The sequence below is a fragment of the Trichomonas vaginalis genome, chromosome IV (genome assembly GCF_026262505.1).
Source record: "Trichomonas vaginalis G3 chromosome IV, whole genome shotgun sequence".
In the NCBI taxonomy this organism is placed as follows: domain Eukaryota; phylum Parabasalia; order Trichomonadida; family Trichomonadidae; genus Trichomonas; species Trichomonas vaginalis.
In genome coordinates, this window is record NC_067206.1 from 33,346,595 (window position 1) to 33,372,971 (window position 26,377).

The window sequence follows — 26,377 nt, forward strand, 5'->3', positions numbered from 1 at the left end:
AATGAAACCACAATCACACAAAATTTTATAGGTTCCAATGGTTTCTTTTGATATTTTATCTAATAAATCAAAAACTTTATCAACACCTGTGCATTTATTTAAATAATAATTTGTGTAAATATCATGATCTTTTCTTAATCGTATTAGTTGCATATGTCACGTTTTAAGAGCTTTTTTTGAATTTCTCAGAATCGAGAGGGGTGAAAGTAAGATACAAGGGTATTTTTCATTATCAATAAATTGTAACTTATGTTTACGTATAAATTTAGTACCTTCTTCTGAAAGTGTTTCATCTATTTCGCCATCTAATAAATTTTGTGTTGATTCTGAGACATAATTTTTATATCTTTCTTCATGAGATTTCTGAACTGCTGATTCTGAAGCTGGGATATTCATTAAACCCTCTACTTCATTTTCATTATATTTTTCAACTTCTCTTAATTCCTTAATTTTTTCATCTATTTCATCTCTTATTTTTTCCAGTCTTTCAATTTCATCGTATTCATCATCTTTAATCCGTTCTTCATAATATTCAGGGAAAACATCAGGTTCTTTAGGTTTTTCTTCTTCAGATGTGGGATATAAGAAATTTATAACATCATCTTTATTCATTTTTCCATCATAATCTAAATCATTTAATAACTCGGCAAATTTTTGACAATTTCTTAAATAATATTTATTAACTTCATAACACATCTCATCTAATATATCCTTTATTTCCTCGTTTGTGAATCCTAATTTTTTAACGTTGTTAGTTTTGACGCTCATTTCATACAAAATAAAAATAAATTATTCAAAAATGTAAGACATGAATTTTAAAATGATTTATAAATATATATATTTTTATTTTTTATTTCATTATGGTAGTGAATCTTTCATTCATGAAAATAATTATTTTAAAAATAACTTTAATTTTTTAAATGATTTATAAATAAATATATTTTTTATTTCATTATGTATGGGCTGAGTGTAAATGTCTTACAATTTTGAAAATTTTTTAAATCTTGATTTATTCAAAAACGTAAGAATCAAAACCGTCAGAATCATACATTTTTTACTTCATATGTTAAAAAAATGATACAAAATCGCTCGATATTGTATGAATTCTTACGTTTACAAAAAAAGTCACAAAACCCTTCCACATATACTACTGTGTGTATCACGAACTCTCCGGATATCAAGATAAAGAAACCAATGAAAGAATGATTGAATCAAAGCTTTCCCAAAAAATAGGTCCTTTTCTCAGACTAGGATTTATTTCATTCAATTATTTTAACTTTTTTGACACACAAGGTCCTCAAAGTTCACTATAAAATTGAATACCCGTGATGTTTGTCAAATAGCTCCGAATTTTTTTCAAATATTTTTGGAATGCTTGTGAATTACATACTAAATAAAATTTTCTAAATATAGCACAATCTGTTTGTGTGTATTGGACATTTATTTGAAATAAAAATAAAAAAGGAAAAATTTGGTGTAATAAACACAAATTTCTTACTCATTATCAAACGTAAAAGTATCATTGCTGTGGAAATCGACTATGAGAAAAATCCAATGTTTACTAAAGTTTGTAAAAAAAGAGAAAGTTTATTAACTTTAGAAATACTTTTATTGATAATTGCAAATCCTGTTTGGCAATTACCAATTGAAAGATGAATCAATTTGTTAATAAATAGTTCTCTTTCATTTTGGTAATGTTCAAACATGTTATAGTATAATTTGTCAAAGTAACAATCGATGATTGTTCGATTACGAACCATGCTAAATATCAAAGAAAAACTTCTAGTGTTGTTAATAAAAGAACAATTTATTATAGTAAGCTGATTAATATCATGATAAATTATTTCCATTCCTGCTTGTGAAAAAGAATTATTTAATATATTACATGTATCAACCAATACACGATAAAAAATGTGATGATTGAACTATTTGTTGCCAAATTATTAACAACTGTGGAGTAATTCAATGTTGTTGAAAAGTCATTATTATATAAAAATTGTGCAAGCAATCCAACAGGTTCTCCTTGCGCTTTATTTGACGAAAAGTTTGTTGATGAAACTATGATATTCCCTTCTTTTGCATCAATTGAATCAAAACCAACTTCATTTCCTACATCGAAAAGGGAACTTTCAATAAAAAAGTGTAAGTTATCTCTGCCAACTTCTGTATATGAAAATTGGCCTCTTTTAGTGCTTTGGCATTTTGTACAACAGAACTTTCGCTGAACAATTGAACTATTGCTGCCAATGACGTAGTAAATGCAACTTCCTTCTTCTTCTGAAGTGCAATTACTAAAAGAACAAAGATTATGTAGGAACAGTGAGTCATTGATTGAGCTGAAGTTGATAACTCGGCCATTATCCTCAAAAATTTGCATTCATTTAAGTAATATTGTCCTTTTCCTGTTGTTAGATTGCAGTTTATACAGTTTTTAGTTCCTTTTCCTGCAAATTGAACACCGAAGTAGTCATTCCAAACACTGTCATCCTCAGCGGATGACTTTTTTTGGAATTCATTCACAATTTATAAACATGCACAATTTTTTTATTATCATTTTTAATTTTTTTATTTCTCAAGCGTGAAGAGACACAGAAAATAAAACATTTGGCAGGAAATTTGAGAGAATGTCAGAAAGTTGTATGTCCACCCTTCACAAAAGTTTCATAGGTTAATAAAGCAAACAGATATATTTCATTCACTTACTAATAGGCTCACATATTACAGGCTATATGTTAATTAATCATTTCAGCATTTGCAAGAATTCTACTTGAAAAGAAACTTTTTCATTTGGAAATTATCTGCAGACACTAATATATTCCGATTCTAATTTCAGAGGTATATTTATATTTCTCGCTCAATAACATGCTTTATTGCTGAATTATAAGAATTAAATTAAATCTATCGCAAACAAAGTATAAAAAGAAAATATTTCAGTTGCATTTAAACTTTTAATGATAAATGGAAATACCGTATGACTTATATCTGTTGAATTATGTTTTAATTTATATTAATCATAGTTGATTTTACATTTATATGAACTATATAGCTAACAAATGCATATTAAATCGAATTGCTAATATCCAAACTATACAAATTTAGGAAATGTCTATTTTTTTGTCTGAATATTTTTAATGTTGTTAATTGTGAGCCATAGCAATTTCATAATATCATATGATTCAAATAATAAGGCCTTACTATTTGAATTATAGAATTTGACTGATTATTGATAATTTTTTTGATTCATTATCAATATTTTAGAAATGATCAAGATTTGCATGGATATCGTTATCATAAGCATTGCACATAGCATCAACAATATCACAAGTATCATTTACATAAAGGATTTAATTGTTTATTAATTGAATAATATAATTTTCGAGTTATAAATCATCCACTACAAATAAATCACTTTATGCAGTAGGTTATATACCATTCCACCTGCCATTTTAGATATGAATACATTCTGAAATCGAATCATTAAAACCACAATAATATAGATTTTTTTCCTCACATTGTTATTTATATGATTATTTTGAATAATTTGCTTTAATGGCATTGAGGTGGATGGTAGGTTAAAATCAAGCTTTTCTTTTTCTAACAAAATAAGATGTCTCAAATGAATTAGCTTGAATAAGAAATATTGCTTTCCGAAAACCGGACAAAAGAACACAAACCTGAATTGAATTGAAGCATGAATACCACATTATGAGAAACTCCATGAATTAAATAATACTCTTTCAACAAATGATTCCAGGTCGTTCGACTCATCATTTGAAGTTAGTAAACATATCATGGGTACGGAGGCACTGCGTTCCACCTTACCCATTATATGTGAATTTGACACTTTACGAAACCATTAACGTATATTTTACAACACAAACGACAACACTAACTTAACCTTAAATATTTACAAAGCCACCAACCACTTCACCTCACTAATGTAAAAAATAAACGTTCTCACTTACAAAAGTATTGCAACTCCTCCCATTGCTGTGCTTCACATAACAGCTCATAATCTTCTGACTCACTTTCTTCTTCATATAGGTCAAAGTCACTGTCAAAATAAATGTTAGTAAGTTTTGACAAAGCTAATGAAACACGCTTACCGTTTGTATCGTATGCTTGTATAAACTTTCCATTATGCTTGTAGTCATAAACGCTCAAACTAACTTTACCCTTTCTCCCTCGTATCTGATAGAATGTATTTTCACGAGGAACGAAGAAACAAATTCTTGAACTCATGACCGTTGTAGTTATCTCAATAGTTTTCGTCATTTATATAAAAATAAAATAAAAAATAATGATATCACCACCCTCACACGTATGAAAACATAGCACAAAAATAAATTAGGTGAAGTGGTGAGATCTCACCCTTTTTTCACCTGTTTTTCACCCTGTTGAATTCATTGCTTTATAACTCTCTTCCTTGGTTTCTTTTTAGTTGCTTTCTTCACGTCTGTCTCCAACTTGACTGTCTTTCTTCTTCGTCCGTAATGATACCAGTTACTTCCACCAGTCAATGGATCAAATGGTCTTTCGTAAGGGTTTCCATACATTCCATAGGGACCATACGGAAGAACTACTGGTGGAGAAGAAACATTTTCTTTAGCTCCATCGACTCTATTTAAATGCATTGTTTCACCTTTCATCTGGTCATTAAAGTCTTTTACGTGTTTTGCAAACTCATCGTCCTTTCCTAAAGCATTTTCTGACTCAGTCGCAACCAAATTGGATGCTTATTTATGAGCCCTATTTTATTTAATCTTAACTTCTTTGCAACCCAGCCTCCAATTTCCCTTTATTTGCATCTAATGTCTTTGAAACCCTTCCTCCACTCATTTATTTACTGAGTCATAAGCTCCAAGTGCTTTTGCTCCAAATGCTAATGCTTTGTTCCCATTGCGCCTAAAGCTGCCCAAGCTACCATTTACACCATATTAAAATCATCTCTCTCAATATTATCTCATAAAAGTTCTCGTTACTGGAGAAAGTCAATGAAACATAAGCGTTCTCACGGCTTCGCCCTCACCACTTGCGGTCTATCTAACTTCTTTCTTATCTCATCTATACGCTTCAAAATGTCTGAACAATTGCTAACATCTTCTACAACAGTTATTTCATCATGAATGACCTTCAAGAACAAGCTCATTTAATATGCTATTAAAATCATCTCAATAATGAGTCCATCCTTTTCCATCTTTAGGTAGCACAACATCTTTCATTGAAGAAGGTTCGACAAGTCTTATGTTAAAACTTACTGACAAAGTTTGTTATACTATAATGCTTCGGCGGCGAATACATGTAGTTTGAAAGACATAATATTGATTCTTCAGCAAATTCACTTTACTGGATTTATAACAATGTTCTCACGAGACCAAATACCACCAATTGACAATCTTGTAAGCAATCCTGCTGAACCTTCTACTGTAAACGTCGATGGTAACATTCCACGAAGGTCATCTATTGACATCGTTGAGTCACTGTATTTAAATATTTCTTAAAGCAATCGTCATTATCTAACCATGCAATAGCTTTGAAGTTTTCATTCGAATATACATCTGCTTCATTAAATGTAAAACCTGACTTCTTTGCAGAGATGACTTTAAAATCTATTGAGTTTGTTTCAAAATTATATGCTATGGTAACTTCTGAAGGTAATGGATGCCCTTCCGCAGTCAGTTGTTCTCTCACTACCATTTGAAGCTTTGTATTAAAAACTTTCATGTCATCTCCTGTATCTAAGTTCACATACACAGCAACAGGGAAACTATCTTGCTTCTTTGTTTCATCATTATATCTCAAAACATTAAAGTTCTTCAATAATATTGTTCTTCCTGCTGGAATACTTCGAACCTGTCTGATTTCAATAGCTTTCTCACCTCCTACATACTCTACCCAGTGTCTTGGATATTCATAATATACTGACTTTCTTGAATTTTGGTAGGTTTCATCATAACATGTTCATAGTATATCTTTATACTCTTGTCAGTTAGACTCGGTGCTATGTTCTGAATATTTCTGACTTGCATTTTTAATGGAGATAAATGAAGCATTTAATACATGACGTAGATGAAGACATGAATGAAACTACAGACAAACTTAACTCTTCTCTCATTCTTCCTTTCAGCAAGGACTATGAGTTCTGTTCAAATGGTGTGTATTTCTATTGTGGAAAGATGGGTTCAGGTAAGACATTTAACCTCATTCGTCATATTCTTATAACAGAACGTTTAGGAAATGACTCATATTATGACCAAATCATTATATCAGCAACTTCAGACTCTATGGATTCAACAGCGAAAACATTTATGTCAAAAGTTCAAGCCTCTGTCGTTAAAGTTCCAGACAGTGAACTCATTGAATTTCTTCAACGTTACATTCGACGTAAGAGGAAATATTATGCCATCGTTGAATTTATACAGTCAGGAATGCAAAAGACTTCTGAGGAGATGGAAAGAATTATTGACAAACACCACTTACGTCAATACTCAGGAATTTACGATATGAAACGACTTACAAACTACATTCTGTCAAAACTTTCAAAATACCCCTTCAAAAAATATCCATCAAACACTTTATTAGTTTGTGACGACTTCGCCGGAAAAGGTTTAGTGTCAAAACCAGACTCACCATTAGCTAACATCATTACTAAAGTCAGACATTACCACTTAACTGTAGCAATACTTATGCAAACATGGAGGTTTTTAGCTTTAAACATAAAACGTCTCATAACTGACTTCGTTATCTTTCAAGGTTTCTCACGCTATGACATTGAACTCATTTGGAAACAGTCAGGTATAACATTACCTTTTGAAGAAATTTGGGAAGCATATAAGTCTCTCATCTCTCCTCGTTCATACCTTGAGATTCATATCATGACTAATACCATTAAAGTCAAAAATATTCCATGGGAACGACCAACATTGTTTTAAAGTTTAACCTTCAATTGACTGATGGTAAACAAATTCCATGCATCTCTGTCGCCATTTCTGTTAATATTTTTGCTGTCATTCATATCATCCACTTCCCCATCCGTTAGCTTTTGAGGATATGCGTTAGAATAGCTGTTCTTAAATGAAGGCTTTTCACCTTTGAGAGCATAAACTCTATAACTTTCTGCATACTTTATGTTTGAACCTCCTGAGCCATCATTGACATAAATTTTTATAGGCTTCCACCCTTTGTTCATGTTCCTGCTTCTTCCCTTTGCTCTTTTGTTCAGTAGTTCTACATCTTTATACACAGCTCCTGTCTCAGTGAATTCAACAATATTTTCATTCGTTAGCTTTACATTCAAACCCTTGTCGAGTATATTGTTCATTTCATACATATAAAAGGTTTTTATTCTATATGAAATGAGAAGCAAATCCATCTTAGCTGGTGCCGTTAATGTTCCAATTGAACCAACATCAAATGTTGACTCACGAACGACAAACAATATTGTCATAAAGAACTATAGTTCGGAGTGTTTGAAAGAAAAAGAACCAGATCTTAAGTCGGGACCTTCGGTCTTGGAGCATGGCGCCGTGAATTTAAACACAACTTCAAACGCTAACGCTACATCAGATGTTAAATTAGAGTATCCACCACTGGACCAAGTTCTTTCAAGAGAAGCCAACGACAACCCTTACACAAATGTTCAAACAAATCCTTCAGATAACTTAGACCATTACCTTCTTCAGTTATACCAAACAATTTTACTCAAAGACGATAAGAAGCTTTTGACAAATCTTATAAGTAAGAACCAAATAATTCTAACAAAGGAGGACCTTGAAAATATTATATCACGAATAACAGGAAAGCAATGTGTCATTGACTATCTCGACCCTGAAATCGAATGCTGTGGTCAAACGCCACCATTCATGAAAATAGGTAACATCCGCATCATTGAAACACCAGGTACTCCAGGAGTTGAGTTTAAGTATAAATATTCGAACGAGTATACAAAACTATCTACTTACTATAAGCTTTGTTTGAAATATGTTTTAGTAAATTAAAGCAATTTGTAATATCTATCCAAAACTTCTTCAACAGTATCGAACTCATCTTCATAATGCAAACCTAATCTTATTGACTTGGTGCAGTTTTCACTAACACAATATTTTTCTGTTCTCTTGACTGACATAACTAATTCATTTGTTTCATCAAACAGCAACAACCAAAGTTCATGACCTAATACATAACATTCATACTTTATATTTTTAGCTCTGAGTTCTCTTGTAAGCTGTTGCATTTAATATTTTCTAAAAAGTCAACTTCAACAGTCATTCGCACTGGTGCCTTCAGTTCTACAGGCTCTCCTTGAAAGTCAACAAGTCTGAATTGCATGTCTTTCAAATTATGAGGACTAATGCGAACCCATTTACCTAAATGAGTTGCTATGACAGGAACGTTTGGAATGAACATTGAATTGACTGCATAACAGAAGGATTTATATTCTACTGAACCTTTACTATTAACTCCTGAAATGCCTGTGACATTAGCTATTTTAGACTCAATGTACAAACAATTACCATAACATACGTATGGAACAGATTTCATCTCAATCGTTTTGTCAACACTTTTCAAAGGAAATGTCATATGGTATGCTCCCAAAAGAAGTTGTACTCTATGACTCATTCTTGGTATCTTAAACTCTTTCGCATAACTGAACTTCAAAACTCCTGCAATAAGTTTAACATTCATTAAGTTTTCTCCGTTATCCTTGTTTATTGTAGTACTTATGAGAGCATTTAACACTCCAGCTAATGTTTCCATCTTATATTCTACATTATTGTGAAATCTTATTTCGTGCTTCTTTCCATCTATTTCAAGCTCCATGAAATCTGTTTCATCTGTTATAACGAATGAAGCGATAGTATTGAAGTCAACCATTCTGAATGCAAGCGCCTCATTCTGTAGACCTAAGTTTGTTTGTAGCTTTACTGTCCCGTATTCGTTTGGGTCTGTACTTTGCAAATAGAACAACATTTTATTCTCATTAAAATATGAGTATTAGCTGCATATGCGTATGAAGCTGACAGAGCTAAACGTTTATATTTTGGTCAATACTCTCTCACACTTACTGACAAATATATTGTTATCACTGATGGAAATACTGAGAAATACATAACATGGAAGGACTATGAAAAGTTTGACCCTATTTTAACTCCATGTACTATGCCATTTATAAAGGACGGTGAAATTATTGAAAAAGATAATACAACCGTATATAGGTCTGTTTATGAAGCATTAGAATATATGTTGAATCATAACCCAAAAAGATTCGATCCAAGCACTACACCATGTGCAATGCCTTTTATTAAGGACGGTGAAATCGTAAGAGTTCCGGATTCAACGGTTTACACAGCTGTTCAAAACAGTTTACAAAACATTTTAGCGAATATCTTTAATTCAGAAACTACAGAAATGAAATTACCATATATAACAGATGCTAAAGAAATTAAATCAAAAACGACAACATTATTTACGTCACTTAATGATTTAATGACTTATATCATTAATATTCCTGCACCAACTACAGGATTTGATCCAAACTCGACGGTTTGCAGTGTACCTTTCATAAATGACAGTTCATTAATTGCTTTAAGGGATTCGACAGTAAATGAATCATTAAAGGCGTCATTAATGAAAATCATTGATTTTAACTCATTCACGAATACATATAATTCATTCATTAATGTTTCATATGCTTCTAAAGAAGGTGAGCCAAAAACTATCGATAAAGCGGTGTATGAAATAAAAGCATCAACGACGAAATTGAATTCGTTAACTTTTGACGGTGATAGTTTCGTTAATGACATAACATCAGGGAAAACAATTTTAACGAAAGAATATTTAAAATCTCATGTTAGTGAGTTCGTTGAAATTGAAAAAGAAGGTGGAATTAAGTTCGATCCACTGAATTTCATTTTCAGCTTAGCGAATGCAGGAATTAATTTTGCTGAATGGACAACTATACAGAGTGAAATAAATGCAATATGGACGTTTTTGGGGTCAAAAGCGGGCATGGGTGAGCTTGTAAATGCTGCAAGAACATTAGGTGAAACAGGAAATTTTGTAGATGGTTTTAAAAGACTTGTTTCAAATGTTTTAACAAACACAAAGAAATTATTTAGATATACCGTACATAACGGACGGATTTTCGAACAGATAGCAACAAACCCTCCGGTTATGGCTGCGTTGATGATGGTTAGAGATATAAAACCACGTAACGACGGGAACGAAGAACATGAACAACAGGATACTGGTCGGGTTATTCGAGACATTAAAAACGTGTATCCTGAAGTTATTGATTTATTTAGAGGAGTTAATGATTCAATTTCAAAACATTCTATAACCCTCGATGAAGAGAATAAATTAACAGATTATATATTCGTCATTATTGCAGAACTAATGAAGAGAATAAATGAAAAAGGTATAGCTGATATCATTAATGTCAGCGATGTAATGATGAAAAGAAATTTTGACTCATTATTTACAAAACCGAAAACAGAATATAGTCTTTATGATGTAATTACGGAATTAATGAAAAAGATTAATGATAATAAGAGTTCTGGCGGAAGAGTTGAATTAGAAGTGAATGATGTTAATGAGAAATTAGCCGAAAAAGCAGACAAAAATGAGCTTTTAGCTCTGAGTGATAAAGTCAAGAACCACGTTCATTATATAACTTCAGACGAACAGATTATAACGGACTACCATGGATATTTAACACGAAGTGATGAAGCGAAGACAAAAAATGTTAATGAAAGAAGATATAAATACATTCGTGCTAAAGGTTATGACATAAGCTGTACTGTACAGTATGATGTAGCTAAAGCACCAGAAGCATTTGGTTATACCGGTGAAATTTATGCCTCTACTTTCAATGTTAACGGTGTATTAGTTGAACCAAGATTTACTTTGAGAGTTAAGGCAAAAATAACGTTTGAAGATGCTATTAAAAGTAAAGCTGACAAAGTTGAACTCGAAGCAATGAACAAAGTTTTGAAATCTCATAAACACAACATCTCCGATATAAATGAACTTCAAGCTACATTAGACAGTAAAGCCTACAAGAACCATACACATGAATCCTTCACTACTGTTAGAGCAGACGACATAATATTGAACTTTGACCTTGGTTCAAGTGCACCATTAGAAAATCCAAGTACAAGCGTAAAAGATACTCTTAACAATTTAGATAAGAGTTGCAGGAATATTGAAGATCATGCCAGAAACTTTGAAGCATATGAACTACCAGCAATGTTAGATAAGAAAGCTGACAAAACAGAGCTTCAAACATTAAAGACAGAAATACTTCAAACATTATATCCTATAGGTTCTATTTATACGTCAATGAACTCAACAAATCCAGCAACAGTTCTGGGTTTCGGTACGTGGGAACAGATTGTAGATAAATTCTTATACTGTGCTAGATATTCAAAGCAAACGGGAGGTTCGAAGAAAATTAAAGAAGCAAACCTTCCACCGCACACTCATACAGGAACTACAAACACAACAGGTAGTCATTCACATTCAATAACAAAAAGAGGTTATACAAATCTTGCAGCAGGTTCGGATAGACAGGGAATGAATAGATATGATATTTCAAGTGACCCAGTAGATTCAAGCGCAGGTATTTTCTGTGGAACCACAGGAAATCATTCACACACTTTCACAACAAATCCAACAGGCTCGGGTGCAGATTATATGCCACCATTTGTGACTGTATTCGCATGGTATAGAGTTCAATGAACGCGCTTGAGCCTAGAATAAAATCTTTAACTTTACATAAATGAGCTTGAAAGAAGTATTCGAACAACATCCATGGAGGTCATTTAAGAAGTTCAATGAAGCTGCAAAGAGTTGGGGATTTACTAACAGAGCTGAAGTGAAAAGGTTCTTTGACAAAAATGTTGTACATCAAACAAAAATAAACCCTTACGACTACTTTTTACCAATTTACTCCAACACGAATGACGCATACCAATTTGACACTCTCATTCAAAGCAGAAAAGGAGGACATAACCCATTCCTCATCTTCATTAATGTTAACACTCGCAAAGCATATGCATATCCAATGAGGAATAAAGGAACTCGTGAAGTGTTAAGAGTTTTACAAAAGTTTGTAGCAGAACATAGCCCAAGTACTTTAACATCAGACCAAGACAGTGCATACCTCAGCAATGAAATCACAGATTTTCTCATTAAGCATAACATAACTCACTACACTACTGAAGACCATAACCATAACATACTCGGCATCATAAACCGCTTCATAAGAACGCTCAGAGATTTAAACCAAGAGCGAGACTTTACTGAAGAAACAATGAAACATTTTCTCGAAGTATATAATTCCTCAACACATTTACAACAGGACATACACCAAATTCAATGACACAACAACAAGAAGAAAAGTATATACAAAAGAAACGAAGCCAAACACAAAATATCAGAAATTCAACACAATTTACCCTCATTCCTGGTACAAAAGTTCGTGTAGTTCTTGACGACAAACCGTTGACAAAGAAACGTTTAAGGTTAAGTAGAAACTATTATATCGTAGACTCTACGCAAGGTAATGGATATCTTATAAAAGCTGCTGACGACTCTATTGCGTTTTACCCTCGTCAGAAATTAGTTGAAAGTAGTAATGGCAAACTTGCTGAAACCATTGACGAAGCAAAGCGAGGAGTGGTTATTGAAATACTTGGCTACAACATAAACGATGACACTTATAAAGTAAGATATGAAGGAGGCGTTGAAGATGTTATACCATCTAAGAACTTGAGAGAGTCAAAGCCAACACATCTGGGACCATTAGAGCGGGAGTACTGGAAAGACAAAAATAAGCCAGAAAGAATAAGAAAATTCTTCTAAAATAACTTTTTCATTAGATGTAAATCAGACAAAATATATTTTAGGTGAAGAGGTGAGATCTCACCTGTTTTCTAACATGGTCTAAAACACACAAAACTCATGAATTTTGTGTGTTTTCAGCATTATTTTTTTGCATTATGACACGAAGTGAACTTTTGCACTTCGTCAAAAACTCATGAATTTGTGTGTTTTCAGCATTATTTTTTTGCATTATGACACGAAGTGAACTTTTGCACTTCGTCAAAAACTCATGAATTTTGTGTGTTTTCAGCATTATTTTTTTGCATTATGACACGAAGTGAACTTTTGCACTTCGTCAAAAACTCATGAATTTTGTGTGTTTTCAGCATTATTTTTTTGCATTATGACACGAAGTGAACTTTTGCACTTCGTCAAAAACTCATGAATTTTGTGTGTTTTCAGCATTATTTTTTTGCATTATGACACGAAGTGAACTTTTGCACTTCGTCAAAAACTCATGAATTCTCATGAATTTCCTTAAGATAGAAAAAATAAAAAATAATTTTTAGGGTAGAATGTTAGATCTAACATGCTAACATAAACTTTATTTTTATTGAATTCAGCACAAAAATAATGAATTTCATTAGTTAGAAAAATAACGCTAATTTTATTTTTATTTATTTTTTTTTATTTTGTATGTAAAGACAGTAATGACAAACATTGAGTTTGAAACAGTTAGAAAGATAGACAATGACACCAAAGTGGTTAGAATAGGTGATTTAAACGTAAGATACTCAAAGAAATACAACAAATATTCTTTGTCAGACATTATATCTCCATCTGGAAAGAAAACAAACGACTGGGTTAGAAATGCTTCAACTCAGAAAATTTTGACAAGAAATCCTGAGCTTATGATATCAGTAAGATTCTATGGAACAAGAGCATATCTTATAGACAAAAGTCTTATACCAATAGTTTTGTTATGGTTAGACCCAGTTGTTGGATATAACTTCATAACATATGGTTCATTCGACTCAGAACGTTGCAGTGAAGGCTTACTTTACATCGTTCAGAAACCGAAGGACTTCAACACAAAAAGATATAAGATAGGAAGGACATATAATATAACTCAAAGATATGACAGTACAGTCAATAGAGTCAAGGTTGTGTTTGTTAATGATATGAGAGCTGCTGAAACAGAACTGCTTGAAGTTTTTGAGAAAATGTATGGTGCTCCCACGAAAGGTAAAGAAACGTTTGAAGTAGATGAGATAGATAAAGCTATAAAATTATTTGACGAAGTTGCTGAAAAATACATGTAAAGCGTTTATTTTTGGTCTTTTGTGAAAGTCAGAAAATAAAGTTAGTTTTATTTTTATTTATTTTTTTATTTTGTATGTAAAGACAGTAATGTCAACATTAGAGAACACAACAACTGCTATCGTTCATGAAGTCATAAATGAAGAATACGAGTACATACAGTATAACAAACAGTTACGTCTCATTCGTTCAGTCAAAGATGACATGTACCAAATGCAAAGTATTTTGACAGCATGTTTTGCTCCAGATACTAAGCTTCCTAAAGACTGGTTTAGGAACCAAAGCACACAAGAACTTTTGAGCGAAGCACAGCGAGACATACTTTTTTCTGAAAACAGTGAAGAACAGCGAGTAGGTAAAAAACCCCAGTCGCCAAAACTCTATGAAAACCGTGAAAAATTGCCAAACGGTTTGAGAGGATATTATGTTCATAGACTTCTCGTAAATAATGTGGCACAATGGGCTTCAGCTCGCTATTCATGGTATGTTTGTAAACTTCTTGACGAACTTCACAGACAAGAACGTGAAGAGATGGAAAAGAAACTTCAAGCAAAAGATGAAGTCATTGAATCCAAAGACAAAAGCATACAGAAAAGAATACCACGTTCGGTACCAAAAGGAAAGGAAAAGAACTATAAGTATATGATTTATACTGAAGAGATGGAAAATGAAGAAGATAAAGATATGGTTATGTTGCATTTAGTCAGAAGAAACAACAAAAGCTTTTACGACCTTGCTAAAATATATAAATCTGACAGAAACTGGTTCTATCGTGAAAACTTACCGATTTCAATGACACCGAATGAAGATGTGAAACAAATAGTTCAAGATACGTTACATCAAACACACTATGACATCAAAGGTTGCACAATACTTACATTCAAAGAAGACTTAACATTACTGAAGGAAAAAATAACAGAATATTTCGATAACTTCAAAGAGGAAGAATAAAGTCACGACAACATTAACGAAAAGAGAATGAGGTGAAAAAAGAGGTGAGATCTCACCTCTTCACCAAAAATATATTTTTGTGCTATATTTACACTCATTTACGAAGAAGTCATGAATCCTACGTCAATTATGTTCGACACTGATAACATAAACGATAACATTAACGATAACATAAACGATAACATTAACGATAACATTAACGATAACATTCATTTTTGCATTAATCCTGGACTGTTGTCAAAATGTCATGTTGTCATCATTTTTAAAAGAAGTTAATTAACCTGGTAGCACATGGTGACGTGGTGACACTTTCAGTTATTCAAAAATATATTTTTGCTTAAATAACTTCAGGGTCTATTTCTTCAACCATTTCACTTCCTTCGTCAATGTCAATAGAAGCTTCTTCAACCTTTGGTAAGAATTTCTGTATAACATCTTTGTTCGTTATTGTCTTCAGAGATGAAGGATAATATTTCACATTTGTTTCACCCTTCTTATATTCTTTCTGTTCGGAAAGATTTAAAGCAATACTGAAGAAGTCAATATTAGAGTTCTTTATAACAGTATAATGAGTATCTTTGACATTCACGAAGAAACTCTTTTGTTTCAAAACTACTGCTAACTCTTGTGAAGTATAACGTTTGCGGTCAATGACGATAGCTAATGGTCTGACATACTGACCAAACTTAGATTCTTTCACAAACTTCTTGTTAAAGATAACATTAACGTTTGCAGCATTATTGAACTCATTCTTGATGGCAGTAGCGAGAGCATTGTATGAAAAGAACTTGCAATCTTGCATGTGTTTCATTAAAATAAAAATATTAAATTATTTTGAAAAATAACTTTAAAAATCTAATCTAATTTTTTCAAAAATATTTTTTTATTTCCTACTAAAGATGTATCGGAAGTTGTCTAAGTTAGAACACTCGGAAATAAAACAACTTCTTACAGAAGCTAACATAGAAGTAGCAAAGCATTACGCAACAAACAAAAAAGCACTCGCTGACATCCTCAATGACTATAATGGTGCAATAAGTTATGATAGAATTCATGAGTTCATAAAGCCGCAACGCGGCGAGGACGAAGTCCATGCAAGAGCATTTCCTTTAAATGACGTTGCTATTGACTTATATCATAGACGTTCAGTACCTCATGATGTTCGTCAAGAGATGTTTGACATAACAAATGCGAACGTTGGTCATACTCGTAAAGCTCTTTCGCATGATGTTCGTCAAGAGATGTTTGACATAACAAATGCAAACGTTGGTGAAACACGAAAGAGAGACGACACACTGAAACAACAGAGAAGAGAGATGTTTAAGAGCGCTATAGAACAAGTTCGCAAAGCTAACGATGTCATTCGTTCCATTGACGACAAACCAAAAGAAGGTGAGAGATGGTTAAAGAAAGATGAAGAGAATAGGAAGAGAAATGTGAAGTCAGGCAATAGACTCATTGACTTTAACATCGAAGCTTTAGATGAACCAAACAGAGACTACTTACACAAACATTTCGGTAAGGTTTTCATGAGACTCTTAGAGAAGATTAAAATAAACTCCCAACAAAGATGGATAGTATGTTATAAACTTGGTGGAAAGTATGAATGTTCTACGTTAAACCTCAATAATATTGGAACATTACTACATCAGCTCTTGAAGGAGAACTTTATATCAGAGATAGAAGCAAATGCTGCAGGTATTGTTGAAATGCACTATGACTTCTTCTTGACAAACATAAAGAATCTTACTGAAATAAAGATGTATGATTTAACAGAATATGAAGGCTTAACGATGTCAGATGTAAAGAAAGGCAAACCAAAAAAGAGACCATATAGAGATGAAAGCACACTGACAGAAAGACAGAAAAGATTATTGAACAGACTTAAACAAACAGGAGATAAACAAGATATAGATGACTTCTGGAATGAAATCCTTGGTGAAAAGAAGTTTTATAAGAAGAGAAGCGGTCAGTTCTGGAAGTATCTTTGCACATTACCTATAAATCTTGAGCGCTACCAAATCTTCAATGAATTGAACAAAAGAACTGCAGCACTTATGACAGAAGACAATTGTTTCGTTTATGCTTGCATTCAGGCTGAAGTAGATGAAGAAACTATTGACCACATGAGAGAAGTCATTCGTGTTAGAGACTTTCCTCAAAGTAAAGTACAAGAAATTTCTGACGCAACAGGTATAGCATTTAATGTTACCATTGGTTACTTCAATGACTCAAGACATAATGAAATAAAGAGATACATACCAAAAGAATGTGAAACTATTCGAACTATTGACTTACTTCTTGTTGAAGACCACTACATGCTAAATGAAAGATTACCAATGACAACATATTTCATTCGCAACTATATAGAAATCTTGAAGGAGTGTGGTGGAATGAACATTGAGAAACAGATGAAGATTTATACAAAGAGAGATGGTAAATACATTGTTCGCATGGATAGAACTACACCGCTATGGGATGTTATGAAAACATTGTGGGAGTGCAAATATTTCGAACCTATTTCTTATGGAGAACTTTTCACATATACGACTGACTTATATAAACAGAACCTTGCACCATTTAAAGATTTGACATATGCTCCAAAGTATTGTGTACAACTGAAGAAGAAAGCAGAGTCAAAAGAAGTAAATAAAAATAAGTGCAAGTTCATTCCTGAGCACGTTTTCTTTGCTGACTTTGAGTGCAGTACCGATGGCTTTCATAAAGCTTTTAACATCTGTTATGACAGTGAAGATGGTTCAGTGAGTGAAAGCATTTGGGGTCAGAACTGTGCAACAGAATTTTTGGAGCGACTTCCTGACAAGAGTTTAATATATTTCCATAACCTCAGTTATGACATAAACTTCATCTTAAGACACATGACAGAAGTGAAAGGAACTCCCATCATTAAAGGTTCACGAACAATGCAAATAACTGGCTTATATAAAGGAAGGGCAATTATTATAAAAGACTCTTACAGTGTTATAAATAAGAAACTTAAACTATTTCCTGCTATGTTTAACTTACAAACAGGACCGAAAGAAGTATTTCCATACAACTACTACAGCAGTGTTTTGTTAGCAAATGACAACAGAACTGGTGTCATTTCTGAAACATGTAAGTTTGTAAAAGATATTGAAACGTTCATGAAGAACATAGATTCCATCAAAGGTTGCAGAATAGATGAGAACCACTTCGACATAGAAAAATATAGCACGTTTTATTGCAAACAAGATGTAAGAATTTTAAGAGAAGGTTTTGTTAAGTTCCGCAATGACATATTGAAAGAATTTGATTTAAACGTTTATGACTACGTTAGTATTTGTTCAATTGCTAACAAATTATTTGAGAACAGAGTGTACTTCCCGAATGGAAATCTTTATGACCTCTCAAATAAACCAAGAGAATTTATTTCGAGATGCATTCAAGGTGGAAGATGTATGTTGTCAGATAACATGAAACAAAAGAGCAAAAAGAAACTCATTGCTGACTTCGACGCTGTTTCATTATATCCATCCGCTATAGCAAGATTGTATACTTTAGAAGGAATTCCAAAAGTATTGAAGGATGAGATGCTAAGCACAGAGTATCTCATGAGACATTTATTCGATGACGACCAAAAGGAACGCATTGGTGAAAAGTTTATGTCCGGCTTCTTTGTTCTCATTAAGATAACAGAGATTGGAATACATAGACACTTTCCTTTAATAGTTTGTGACCCTGAACTAAATCCAGAACTTAACGTTCCCAGAAGTTCAAACACTTGCTGTCTCATGTATTTGACCATATAACATTACAAGACCTCATAAAATATCAAGGTGTCAAATGTGAAGTGTTGCAAGGATACTATTACGATGGAAACAGAGATATTAGAATAAGAGATGAAGTAAAGAAGTTGTTTGAGTTAAGGTTAAAGTATAAGAAAGAAGGAAATCCTTTGCAAGAAAATATAAAGCTCATTCTGAACAGTATTTATGGCAAAACTATTCTATCTCCTATTGAGTCAAAAATAACCATAGTAAATGACAAAGATGCTATAAGATATGCCATCAGAAACTACAACCATATAGTGAAGTTCGAAGGTTTGGATGGTTCAGATAAAACTATTTTCAAGCTAACGAAAAGCATTTGCAGACACTTTAACTTCTGTCCACTTGGTGTTAACATTCTATCTATGTCGAAGAGAATAATGTGTGAAGTATTCTGTACTGCTGAAGATATGGGTCTTCAAATATTTTACCAGGACTGTGATAGCATGCATATTTTCAATGAAGACATACCAAAGCTTGCAGCAGAGTTTAAGAAGAGATACGGTCGCGAACTTATAGGAAAGAACCTTGGTCAATTTCATTCTGACTTCGCAGAAATAACACCTGGAAAACAAAGTTTAGCATACAAGTCAATATTTTGTGGAAAGAAGACCTACATAGACTTACTCACTAACGATTTAAATGAAGTTGCATTCCATGCACGTTGCAAAGGTGTCAAACAAGACGTCCTTGCTTTAACAGCAAATGAAATGTTTCCTGAAGCTATACAATGCTATTACAATGAAGATAAGAACATTCACATACCTGTTGGAACATATGACAAAGACTCTGAGTTCAGTTTAATGAAACTTTACAAAGCACTTTATGACGGTCAAGAGATTGGATTTGACTTATGTAAGTCATGTCAACCTTGCTTTGAAGAGAAGTTTAACTTCTCAATAACGACTAAAACAAGCTTTATTCGTAAGTTGAAGTTCTGAGGTCATTTATTTTTGTCAGCAGTGAGATCATGAATGAGGTCATGAATGAGATCATGAATGAGGTCATGAATGAGGTCATGAATGAGGTCAGCAATGAGATCATGAATGAGGTCATTATTTTTGTCAGCAATGAGGTCATTCGTGATAAAAATAAAGCTAGCGTAGATTTTACAATACAGCTATTGTAGAATTTAAGAGTTGTGCTTCAATGTAGAGACAGTCCTTATGGTCTGGAGGTAAGAACACTGGGCAGTTATGGTCATGAGTGGAGAACATGTCTATCCAAAACTCACGATTGAAGCCAGTTAATTTATAGTATTTAGGATTTGGCAGTGGTGTAGTTCTTGTATGACCAATGAACTCATTTTCAACTCCCTTACTTAAGTTTGAATATAATATAGCTTGCTTTCTATCCCAAATGCCAGGTGTTACAATCTTTGAAAATTCATTTTTCCTCGGAAGCATTGCATCATAATTGAAAACATTCTTGAAATCATCATTGGGTTCAGAGATTTGAAATCTTATACGTAATGGATTTTCTTTCTCTTTAGCGACTTCATTGAATGGTGAGAATACAACAAACTGACAGTCATGAGTTCCATCTTCATTTTCATTAAATTCATAATGAAAGTCTATAAGTTGTGGCTGACTACCTTCTTCTTTCAGTTGTGCAAGAAACTCACGTAAAGGCTGTAAAGTTTGTACTTCAATGTTGAACTTTTTCTCGAACATCTCATTAAATGAAATCATACATTGCAACAATGTTGTATTGTTATATACGAAAACGATAAAAACAGTTTGACAGAAAAGTGACAACTTTACGTGTCAAAAATATAAAAAGTGATATTTTATTCATCATTATCTTCTTCATAATTTATTTCATATTCTTCGTCTTACCAACAAAAGATGGGAATGTGAACAATTGCGGGCAATTTTTAGCCATTTTGGCTTGGAACTAGAGCCTGCGAGGTACATGGATAGTATCAGTACCTCACAGGCTCTAGTTCTCTATATGGCGCCGAGAAATTTTGGTGAAATGTGGTCGCATTTCACCAAAATTTTTTCGGCGCCATAGGATGAATTGGAGGGTGAGAGATATTATTTCATACAATACTACTCTCACCCTCCAATTCCCAGCCAAAATGGCTAAAAATTGCCCGCAATGTGAACAATTGCGGGCAATTTTTAGCCATTTTGGCTTGGAACTAGAGCCTGCGAGGTACATGGATAGTATCAGTACCTCACAGGCTCTAGTTCTCTATATGGCGCCGAGAAATTTTGGTGAAATGTGGTCGCATTTCACCAAAATTTTTTCGGCGCCATAGGATGAATTGGAGGGTGAGAGATATTATTTCATACAATACTACTCTCACCCTCAATTTTAATTACTTAAACTCATTCTATTTTTTTGACATGTAAATGTCACTTTTACTGAGATCTGACACAATGTCAGATCTCTTTTTTTCGTATATAAGAGTATCGTCTTTAAAGTATTTGTATATGTGAATGTTTTGGGCGCTTAAAGACTGTTCGTCATTTTCTATCTCGACTTGAAGTATAAAGTCAACCTTTCTGAAAGCACGTGTTATATACATAGATGTTATGCCAATGTACTTCTCTTCATTTATGTTCACAATCCAGTCTGTTGGAAACTTAAACGTTACTCTGTTCCCCTTTATTTTGACGTCAGGGTTTTCACTACTGAACGCAACAGATAAAGGTATTTGTCTATACATTTAATTCGGATAAAAATAAACCATTTACTCTTTCTTTGCTTCAGCTTCTTCTCTAGCTTTCTTCGCCAGCAAACGTGGGTTCTTCTGTCTTCCAGCAGCTAATGCAGCAAGTTGTTTTTCACTAAGTTTTCTCTTTGGTCTCTCTGGATTTTGTTCTTGTTTTTGTTCCTTCAGTTCGGATAAAATTTGCTCACGAATTTCTTTCTTCAATGCTTCAACATCTATGACCCCTTGGGTCTTGTCCGTAGGGCTTGTCTGAGTCATTTGACTGCAGATAAAAAACAAAATTAAAACTTTAACCGATGTAAAATGAGCTTGTCAAAATCAGAGCGAGAGTTATTATATTAAATGACGCCAGAGGAATACAACATCCTTTCTATTACGTAAGTCAGAGTAAAGATGGTAAAATATACGTAAGAAAAAGAAAGGTTCCATTAGCGAATGCAGAGAGCGACAACATTAAGGTGTATGGCAAGGGTGAAGTCCACGAAGCCCATGTTAAGCCTTCTATTCAAACTGAAAAGTCAATAGAACCAGAAGAAAAGAAGCCAGATGTACTTTCAATAACGAACCAAGAGCTTATTGCAAAGTTCGTGAATTTCATTGAAAAACAAACCGAGTCAAAGAACCCTGACCCGCCAGTGAAAGAAGTTGAGACAAAAGAGAATGTACAGTTCATTGAAAATGTCAAGAAACAACTTCCACCACGAATGCCAAGAAGAAGAGTGAGAATAATGAAGTAAATAGATATTTTTATCTGAAGTAAATACATGCAGAACGAACAGCTAAACGAATTTACTCCAGCAGAGCATATTCATCAGATTCGCTCATATTTCGATATCATAGACAATGCAGTTCAAATTGGTGACACTAATAGAAAATATTCTGACGCAAAGATTCCATCACAACCTGGAACTGCTAAAGATAACACATGGGTAACATTCAATCTCTCACCTCCTGGTGAAAATATGTTGGACCTTTACAATACATTCATTACGTATAAAATGGAAGGTCAATTTATTGCAGATAAAGAAATTGGTTCAGGTTCCAATAAAACAAACCCACCAGGATTTTGGATTGGTTTCGATGACGCTTTCTATGCAGTTGCTGGATATCAAATCCTTGCAAATGGTCGTATCGTATATTCTCAAGACAACGCAAGAGAAGAAGCATATATAACTTCAAACTCACAAACTACCGAACAAATAAAGAAAGTAGATGTTTTCTCAAAGACTCGACATGAAGATGTATGGAGTCATTCGGGAACATGCAGAACAGGACAAATTGTTAGTGGTCCAATTACAGCAGGAAAATCATTTGATTTTAAGCTTCGTTTAAGAATTCCTGTTAGAAGATTCCTTCCATTAGAAGCTATTCGATTTATTCCAGCTTTTGCAGGAAACATTCAGCTTAAAGTAAAGTTCAGTAGCGACGCCTTACAATGCACATCTATATCTGTAAATGATATCATTGCTTTCAATCCAACTCTTAAAGTTGCATTTGCTTCAGATTCAAATCCACCGACAAATAAATTTGTTCCATGGAATGAACCATTCACTATGATAACGAAGGCAGTAGAAGCTAGTGAACAGTTACTATTACAACTGTAACCCAGCAACTATTTCGAACAAAGATGGATTTTAATGAATGTTTCATTCATCCAAAGTCATTCTCTTTAGACCCTAACATTTATACAGAACTTGTAGAACATTATACAAACGAGGCTTTATGTTTTCCTGTTAAAGTTATGGATTGGATTCCTATGGATGGTTCATTCTCAAAGAATACAGATAGTTCAAGTGCAACATTTACAGCAGCTTATACGCCTATTAATGTTAAAAGTATTTGGGCACTATTTAGAAAGAAAGACAACTATTATGTTAATTTTGAGAACTCTAAGTTTAAATATCTTCAGCTTTCCATGGGAGCTTATGGAAATATGCCTGCAGAACCTGAAAAATCATATGGACCTGTATTTTATGAAATGGTTGCGAACGCCTGCAATACAAACAATGATATGATAGGATTTAATGAAGATGTTATGAGGTCATTGGTGGATGATGGTAGTGTGGAACATAAATGGGATAGCTATGACAACACACATTTCTTATGTGGTTTTCCAACAGAAGTGGACTTTTGCTTCCAGCAAGGTCAAACATCTACTGCTCCAATAACATACAAATTGTCTGTTAAAGACCTATTGAACTAGCAACTGAAAATGTACCAAAGCCACTTATTGGATTTATGAGGGATTGTTGCTTTGCCATTCAGGTGCGTACTAATGGCATCCCCATAATAAGATTAGATGACTATAACTTAGCTACGGACGACAGTGAGGAATAAAGGATGAACGTTTATTTTTAAAGCTTATAAATGAGTTCTTCATCAAGCTCTCGTGAACCTTCACCATCTATGAAACAAACTTTACCAAACGATTATGGAGCACCTATTGAATATTTCTTACGAGCTGCACAATGGCAAAGAGCAGTCTCACCAAGGTTAGGTGTTCCACCAGCTCCTGTCAAAAATAGCATTTGGTCAAGACCTTATATAAGATATGGTCTCCCACTAGGTTTGCTAGCTACAGCAGGAGCAGTTATGATGTTGAAAAGAAATAAAGCAAATGTTGTAAATAATACTGAAGTAGCTGAAGTTAAACAAACTCCAACACCTTCACAAGCAAAACCTTCAATGACTCCTGAACCTATGGAAGTACAAACTCCTGTTCAAAAGTCAACTCCTAAACCGACTCCAACATTTAAACCAGAACCTACTCCTCAAATAAATCGTAAAACTCCTGCGTTTCCTTACTGAAAAAATAACGTTATTTTTATTTAATATTAAAATTTTTATTTGATTGAAATGACAAATAAAGTCACTGAAGCAATGAAACAAAAGTTTTTGGTAGAATACATTAAATCAGGAACTATTCCAGAAGGTTTTTACATTCATACTATGAAGGATGGTAGAGTTCAGTTTAGAAAGATAAAGCAACCATTAGATAGAGAAGGTATATTAAGGAAGATTAAACTTCATGAGGACAACATTGCTGAACTTAGGAAGAAGTTAGAAGAGTTGGAGAAAGGAAGAGAGTTATAAAGCAATGAATTCAACAGGGTGAAAAAACAGGTGAAAAAAGAGGTGAGATCTCACCACTTCACCTAAATTTATTTTTGTGCTATGTTTTCATACGTGTGAGGGTGGTGATATCATTATTTTTTATTTTATTTTTATATAAATGACGAAAACTATTGAGATAACAAACTACAACGGTCATGAGTTCAAGAATTTGTTCTTCGTTCCTCGTGAAAATACATTCTATCAGATACGAGGGAGAAAGGGTAAAGTTAGTTTGAGCGTTTATGACTACAAGCATAATGGAAAGTTTATACAAGCATACGATACAAACGGTAAGCGTGTTTCATTAGCTTTGTCAAAACTTACTAACATTTATTTTGACAGTGACTTTGACCTATATGAAGAAGAAAGTGAGTCAGAAGATTATGAGCTGTTATGTGAAGCACAGCAATGGGAGGAGTTGCAATACTTTTGTAAGTGAGAACGTTTATTTTTTACATTAGTGAAGTCGTTTGTGAAAACGTTAGTGAGGTGAAGTGGTTGGTGGCTTTGTAAATATTTAAGGTTAAGTCAGTGTTATCGTTTGTGTTGTAAAATATACGTTAACGGTTTCGTAAAGTGTCAAATTCACATATAATGGGTAAGGTGGAACGCAGTGCCGCCGTACCCATGATATGTTTACTAACTTTTGATTCAATTATTTCTTGTGTGAATAAAGCTATTAAATCTGTTTCGTCTTGAGATTTGACACCAGAATCATTTACTTTTACCAACTTGTTTTCGTCTTGAGATTTGACACCAGAATCATTTACTTTTACCAACTTGTTTTCGTCTTGAGATTTGACACCAGAATCATTTACTTTTACCAACTTGTTTTCGTCTTGAGATTTGACACCAGAATCATTTACTTTTACCAACTTGTTTTCGTCTTGAGATTTGACACCAGAATCATTTACTTTTACCAACTTGTTTTCGTCTTGAGATTTGACACCAGAATCATTTTCTTTTCTCGATTTTCTTGCATTTTCTTGAGGTTTCACCACAGCTGTTTGATTTTTAAACTTCTGCCATCTGTTCTTCAAGTTTATATCAGTTCTTCCTGGGAAAAATTTCGCAATTTGGGCCCATTTTGAACCATACTCCATGTAAAGTTTCCTCAATTTTTCATCTTCTTCCTGACTCCAATCATTATGAGAGATATTTGGAGATAAATAATTTACAAATCTCTCGCGTAATTTATTTTGATCTCGAAGATGTATGTTCTTGTTTTTTTACTCAACTCTGCAAACTTTTCCTCAAGTTTTCTCCAACCTTTGGCACCATGTTCTCTAACATATTTTAGGATCTCCTCATCTTCATCCTTTGTAAATTTCTTCTTCGGGATGTACTTACTACTTCCCAAAAAAGTGATTTTGACATCAAATTCAAAATTTTAAAAATTTTAATCGCTCTTGATTCAAATTTTTGTTTAAATATATAGCTATTCAAAATAGCTTTTTAATCTATTTTAACTAATAGTAGCTGCTATGATGTACTTTTTATCTCTCAAAAAGAGTTATCATTGAATTATTATTTGTTGGTGTTCAATTGTTAATTTATTAAAATCATGTCCTTGGAATGATATCACGTGTGAATGATTCATACGTTGAAGTTTCTTTTCAAGGATACTTTTGAAAGGAAATATATTTTTTCAATGTTAATTTTAAAACCCATAAAA

At 33.2% G+C, this 26,377-nt stretch overlaps 16 protein-coding genes and 4 pseudogenes across 20 annotated transcripts, besides 9 other annotated features; 13 read left to right on the forward strand and 7 right to left on the reverse strand.

Annotated features, from left to right (window-relative positions):
- Window positions 1-804: part of a mobile genetic element that runs on past the window's edge.
- Window positions 805-1,873: 1,069 nt separating this feature from the next.
- TVAGG3_0214050 (uncharacterized protein) lies at window positions 1,874-2,377 on the reverse strand (the record flags this gene model as incomplete). The annotated part of the gene is made up of 1 exon (XM_001299761.1): window positions 1,874-2,377. The coding sequence occupies one exon, from the start codon at window positions 2,375-2,377 to the stop codon at window positions 1,874-1,876; it is 504 nt and encodes a 167-aa protein (XP_001299762.1).
- A 243-nt stretch (window positions 2,378-2,620) lies between these two features.
- Window positions 2,621-2,651: a mobile genetic element.
- Window positions 2,621-2,651: a terminal%2Cinverted (terminal inverted repeat of tvBac_53III transposon ID:TVAGG3_0214060).
- Window positions 2,652-3,775: 1,124 nt separating this feature from the next.
- Window positions 3,776-4,403: a terminal%2Cinverted (terminal inverted repeat of Maverick-1B transposon ID:TVAGG3_0214070).
- Window positions 3,776-25,347: a mobile genetic element.
- TVAGG3_0214080 (protein of unknown function, DUF4107 family) lies at window positions 4,404-4,649 on the reverse strand (the record flags this gene model as incomplete). The annotated part of the gene is made up of 1 exon (XM_001299759.1): window positions 4,404-4,649. One exon carries the CDS (start codon window positions 4,647-4,649, stop codon window positions 4,404-4,406), a length of 246 nt encoding a protein of 81 aa, XP_001299760.1.
- On the forward strand, window positions 6,078-6,700 carry TVAGG3_0214090 (protein of unknown function, DUF4106 family; the record flags this gene model as incomplete). Its single annotated transcript, XM_051226747.1, has 1 exon — window positions 6,078-6,700. A coding segment is annotated over one exon (623 nt), but the record flags the coding sequence as incomplete, so codon positions are not given.
- Window positions 6,929-7,330, reverse strand: TVAGG3_0214100 (uncharacterized protein; the record flags this gene model as incomplete). The annotated part of the gene is made up of 1 exon (XM_051226748.1): window positions 6,929-7,330. The coding sequence occupies one exon, from the start codon at window positions 7,328-7,330 to the stop codon at window positions 6,929-6,931; it is 402 nt and encodes a 133-aa protein (XP_051111734.1).
- On the forward strand, window positions 7,356-7,997 carry TVAGG3_0214110 (uncharacterized protein; the record flags this gene model as incomplete). Its single annotated transcript, XM_051226749.1, has 1 exon — window positions 7,356-7,997. The coding sequence occupies one exon, from the start codon at window positions 7,356-7,358 to the stop codon at window positions 7,995-7,997; it is 642 nt and encodes a 213-aa protein (XP_051111735.1).
- TVAGG3_0214120 (keratin-associated protein family) lies at window positions 10,396-11,739 on the forward strand (the record flags this gene model as incomplete). Its single annotated transcript, XM_051226750.1, has 1 exon — window positions 10,396-11,739. The coding sequence occupies one exon, from the start codon at window positions 10,396-10,398 to the stop codon at window positions 11,737-11,739; it is 1,344 nt and encodes a 447-aa protein (XP_051111736.1).
- Window positions 11,780-12,864, forward strand: TVAGG3_0214130 (annotated as a pseudogene). The gene has a single exon. A coding segment is annotated over exon 1 (1,085 nt).
- TVAGG3_0214140 (organellar and viral DNA polymerase type B) lies at window positions 13,536-14,147 on the forward strand (the record flags this gene model as incomplete). The annotated part of the gene is made up of 1 exon (XM_051226751.1): window positions 13,536-14,147. One exon carries the CDS (start codon window positions 13,536-13,538, stop codon window positions 14,145-14,147), a length of 612 nt encoding a protein of 203 aa, XP_051111737.1.
- Window positions 14,359-15,096, forward strand: TVAGG3_0214150 (KilA, N-terminal/APSES-type HTH, DNA-binding family; the record flags this gene model as incomplete). The annotated part of the gene is made up of 1 exon (XM_001317317.1): window positions 14,359-15,096. One exon carries the CDS (start codon window positions 14,359-14,361, stop codon window positions 15,094-15,096), a length of 738 nt encoding a protein of 245 aa, XP_001317352.1.
- TVAGG3_0214160 (uncharacterized protein) lies at window positions 15,434-15,907 on the reverse strand (the record flags this gene model as incomplete). The annotated part of the gene is made up of 1 exon (XM_051226752.1): window positions 15,434-15,907. One exon carries the CDS (start codon window positions 15,905-15,907, stop codon window positions 15,434-15,436), a length of 474 nt encoding a protein of 157 aa, XP_051111738.1.
- On the forward strand, window positions 17,223-18,213 carry TVAGG3_0214170 (organellar and viral DNA polymerase type B; the record flags this gene model as incomplete). Its single annotated transcript, XM_051226753.1, has 1 exon — window positions 17,223-18,213. A coding segment is annotated over one exon (991 nt), but the record flags the coding sequence as incomplete, so codon positions are not given.
- TVAGG3_0214180 lies at window positions 18,870-19,736 on the forward strand (annotated as a pseudogene). Its single transcript has one exon. A coding segment is annotated over exon 1 (867 nt).
- TVAGG3_0214190 (uncharacterized protein) lies at window positions 20,015-20,578 on the reverse strand (the record flags this gene model as incomplete). The annotated part of the gene is made up of 1 exon (XM_001317316.1): window positions 20,015-20,578. One exon carries the CDS (start codon window positions 20,576-20,578, stop codon window positions 20,015-20,017), a length of 564 nt encoding a protein of 187 aa, XP_001317351.1.
- Window positions 20,617-20,678: a mobile genetic element.
- Window positions 20,799-20,907: a mobile genetic element.
- Window positions 21,049-21,157: a mobile genetic element.
- TVAGG3_0214230 (uncharacterized protein) lies at window positions 21,247-21,582 on the reverse strand (the record flags this gene model as incomplete). The annotated part of the gene is made up of 1 exon (XM_051226754.1): window positions 21,247-21,582. One exon carries the CDS (start codon window positions 21,580-21,582, stop codon window positions 21,247-21,249), a length of 336 nt encoding a protein of 111 aa, XP_051111740.1.
- Window positions 21,607-21,846, reverse strand: TVAGG3_0214240 (uncharacterized protein; the record flags this gene model as incomplete). The annotated part of the gene is made up of 1 exon (XM_001317315.1): window positions 21,607-21,846. One exon carries the CDS (start codon window positions 21,844-21,846, stop codon window positions 21,607-21,609), a length of 240 nt encoding a protein of 79 aa, XP_001317350.1.
- TVAGG3_0214250 lies at window positions 21,892-22,322 on the forward strand (annotated as a pseudogene). Its single transcript has one exon. A coding segment is annotated over exon 1 (431 nt).
- Window positions 22,353-23,925, forward strand: TVAGG3_0214260 (annotated as a pseudogene). The gene has a single exon. A coding segment is annotated over exon 1 (1,573 nt).
- TVAGG3_0214270 (uncharacterized protein) lies at window positions 23,956-24,396 on the forward strand (the record flags this gene model as incomplete). The annotated part of the gene is made up of 1 exon (XM_001317313.1): window positions 23,956-24,396. The coding sequence occupies one exon, from the start codon at window positions 23,956-23,958 to the stop codon at window positions 24,394-24,396; it is 441 nt and encodes a 146-aa protein (XP_001317348.1).
- On the forward strand, window positions 24,445-24,681 carry TVAGG3_0214280 (uncharacterized protein; the record flags this gene model as incomplete). Its single annotated transcript, XM_001317312.1, has 1 exon — window positions 24,445-24,681. The coding sequence occupies one exon, from the start codon at window positions 24,445-24,447 to the stop codon at window positions 24,679-24,681; it is 237 nt and encodes a 78-aa protein (XP_001317347.1).
- Window positions 24,682-24,820: a terminal%2Cinverted (terminal inverted repeat of Maverick-1B transposon ID:TVAGG3_0214220).
- TVAGG3_0214290 (uncharacterized protein) lies at window positions 24,821-25,141 on the forward strand (the record flags this gene model as incomplete). The annotated part of the gene is made up of 1 exon (XM_001317311.1): window positions 24,821-25,141. One exon carries the CDS (start codon window positions 24,821-24,823, stop codon window positions 25,139-25,141), a length of 321 nt encoding a protein of 106 aa, XP_001317346.1.
- Window positions 25,348-26,377: the final 1,030 nt, after the last annotated feature.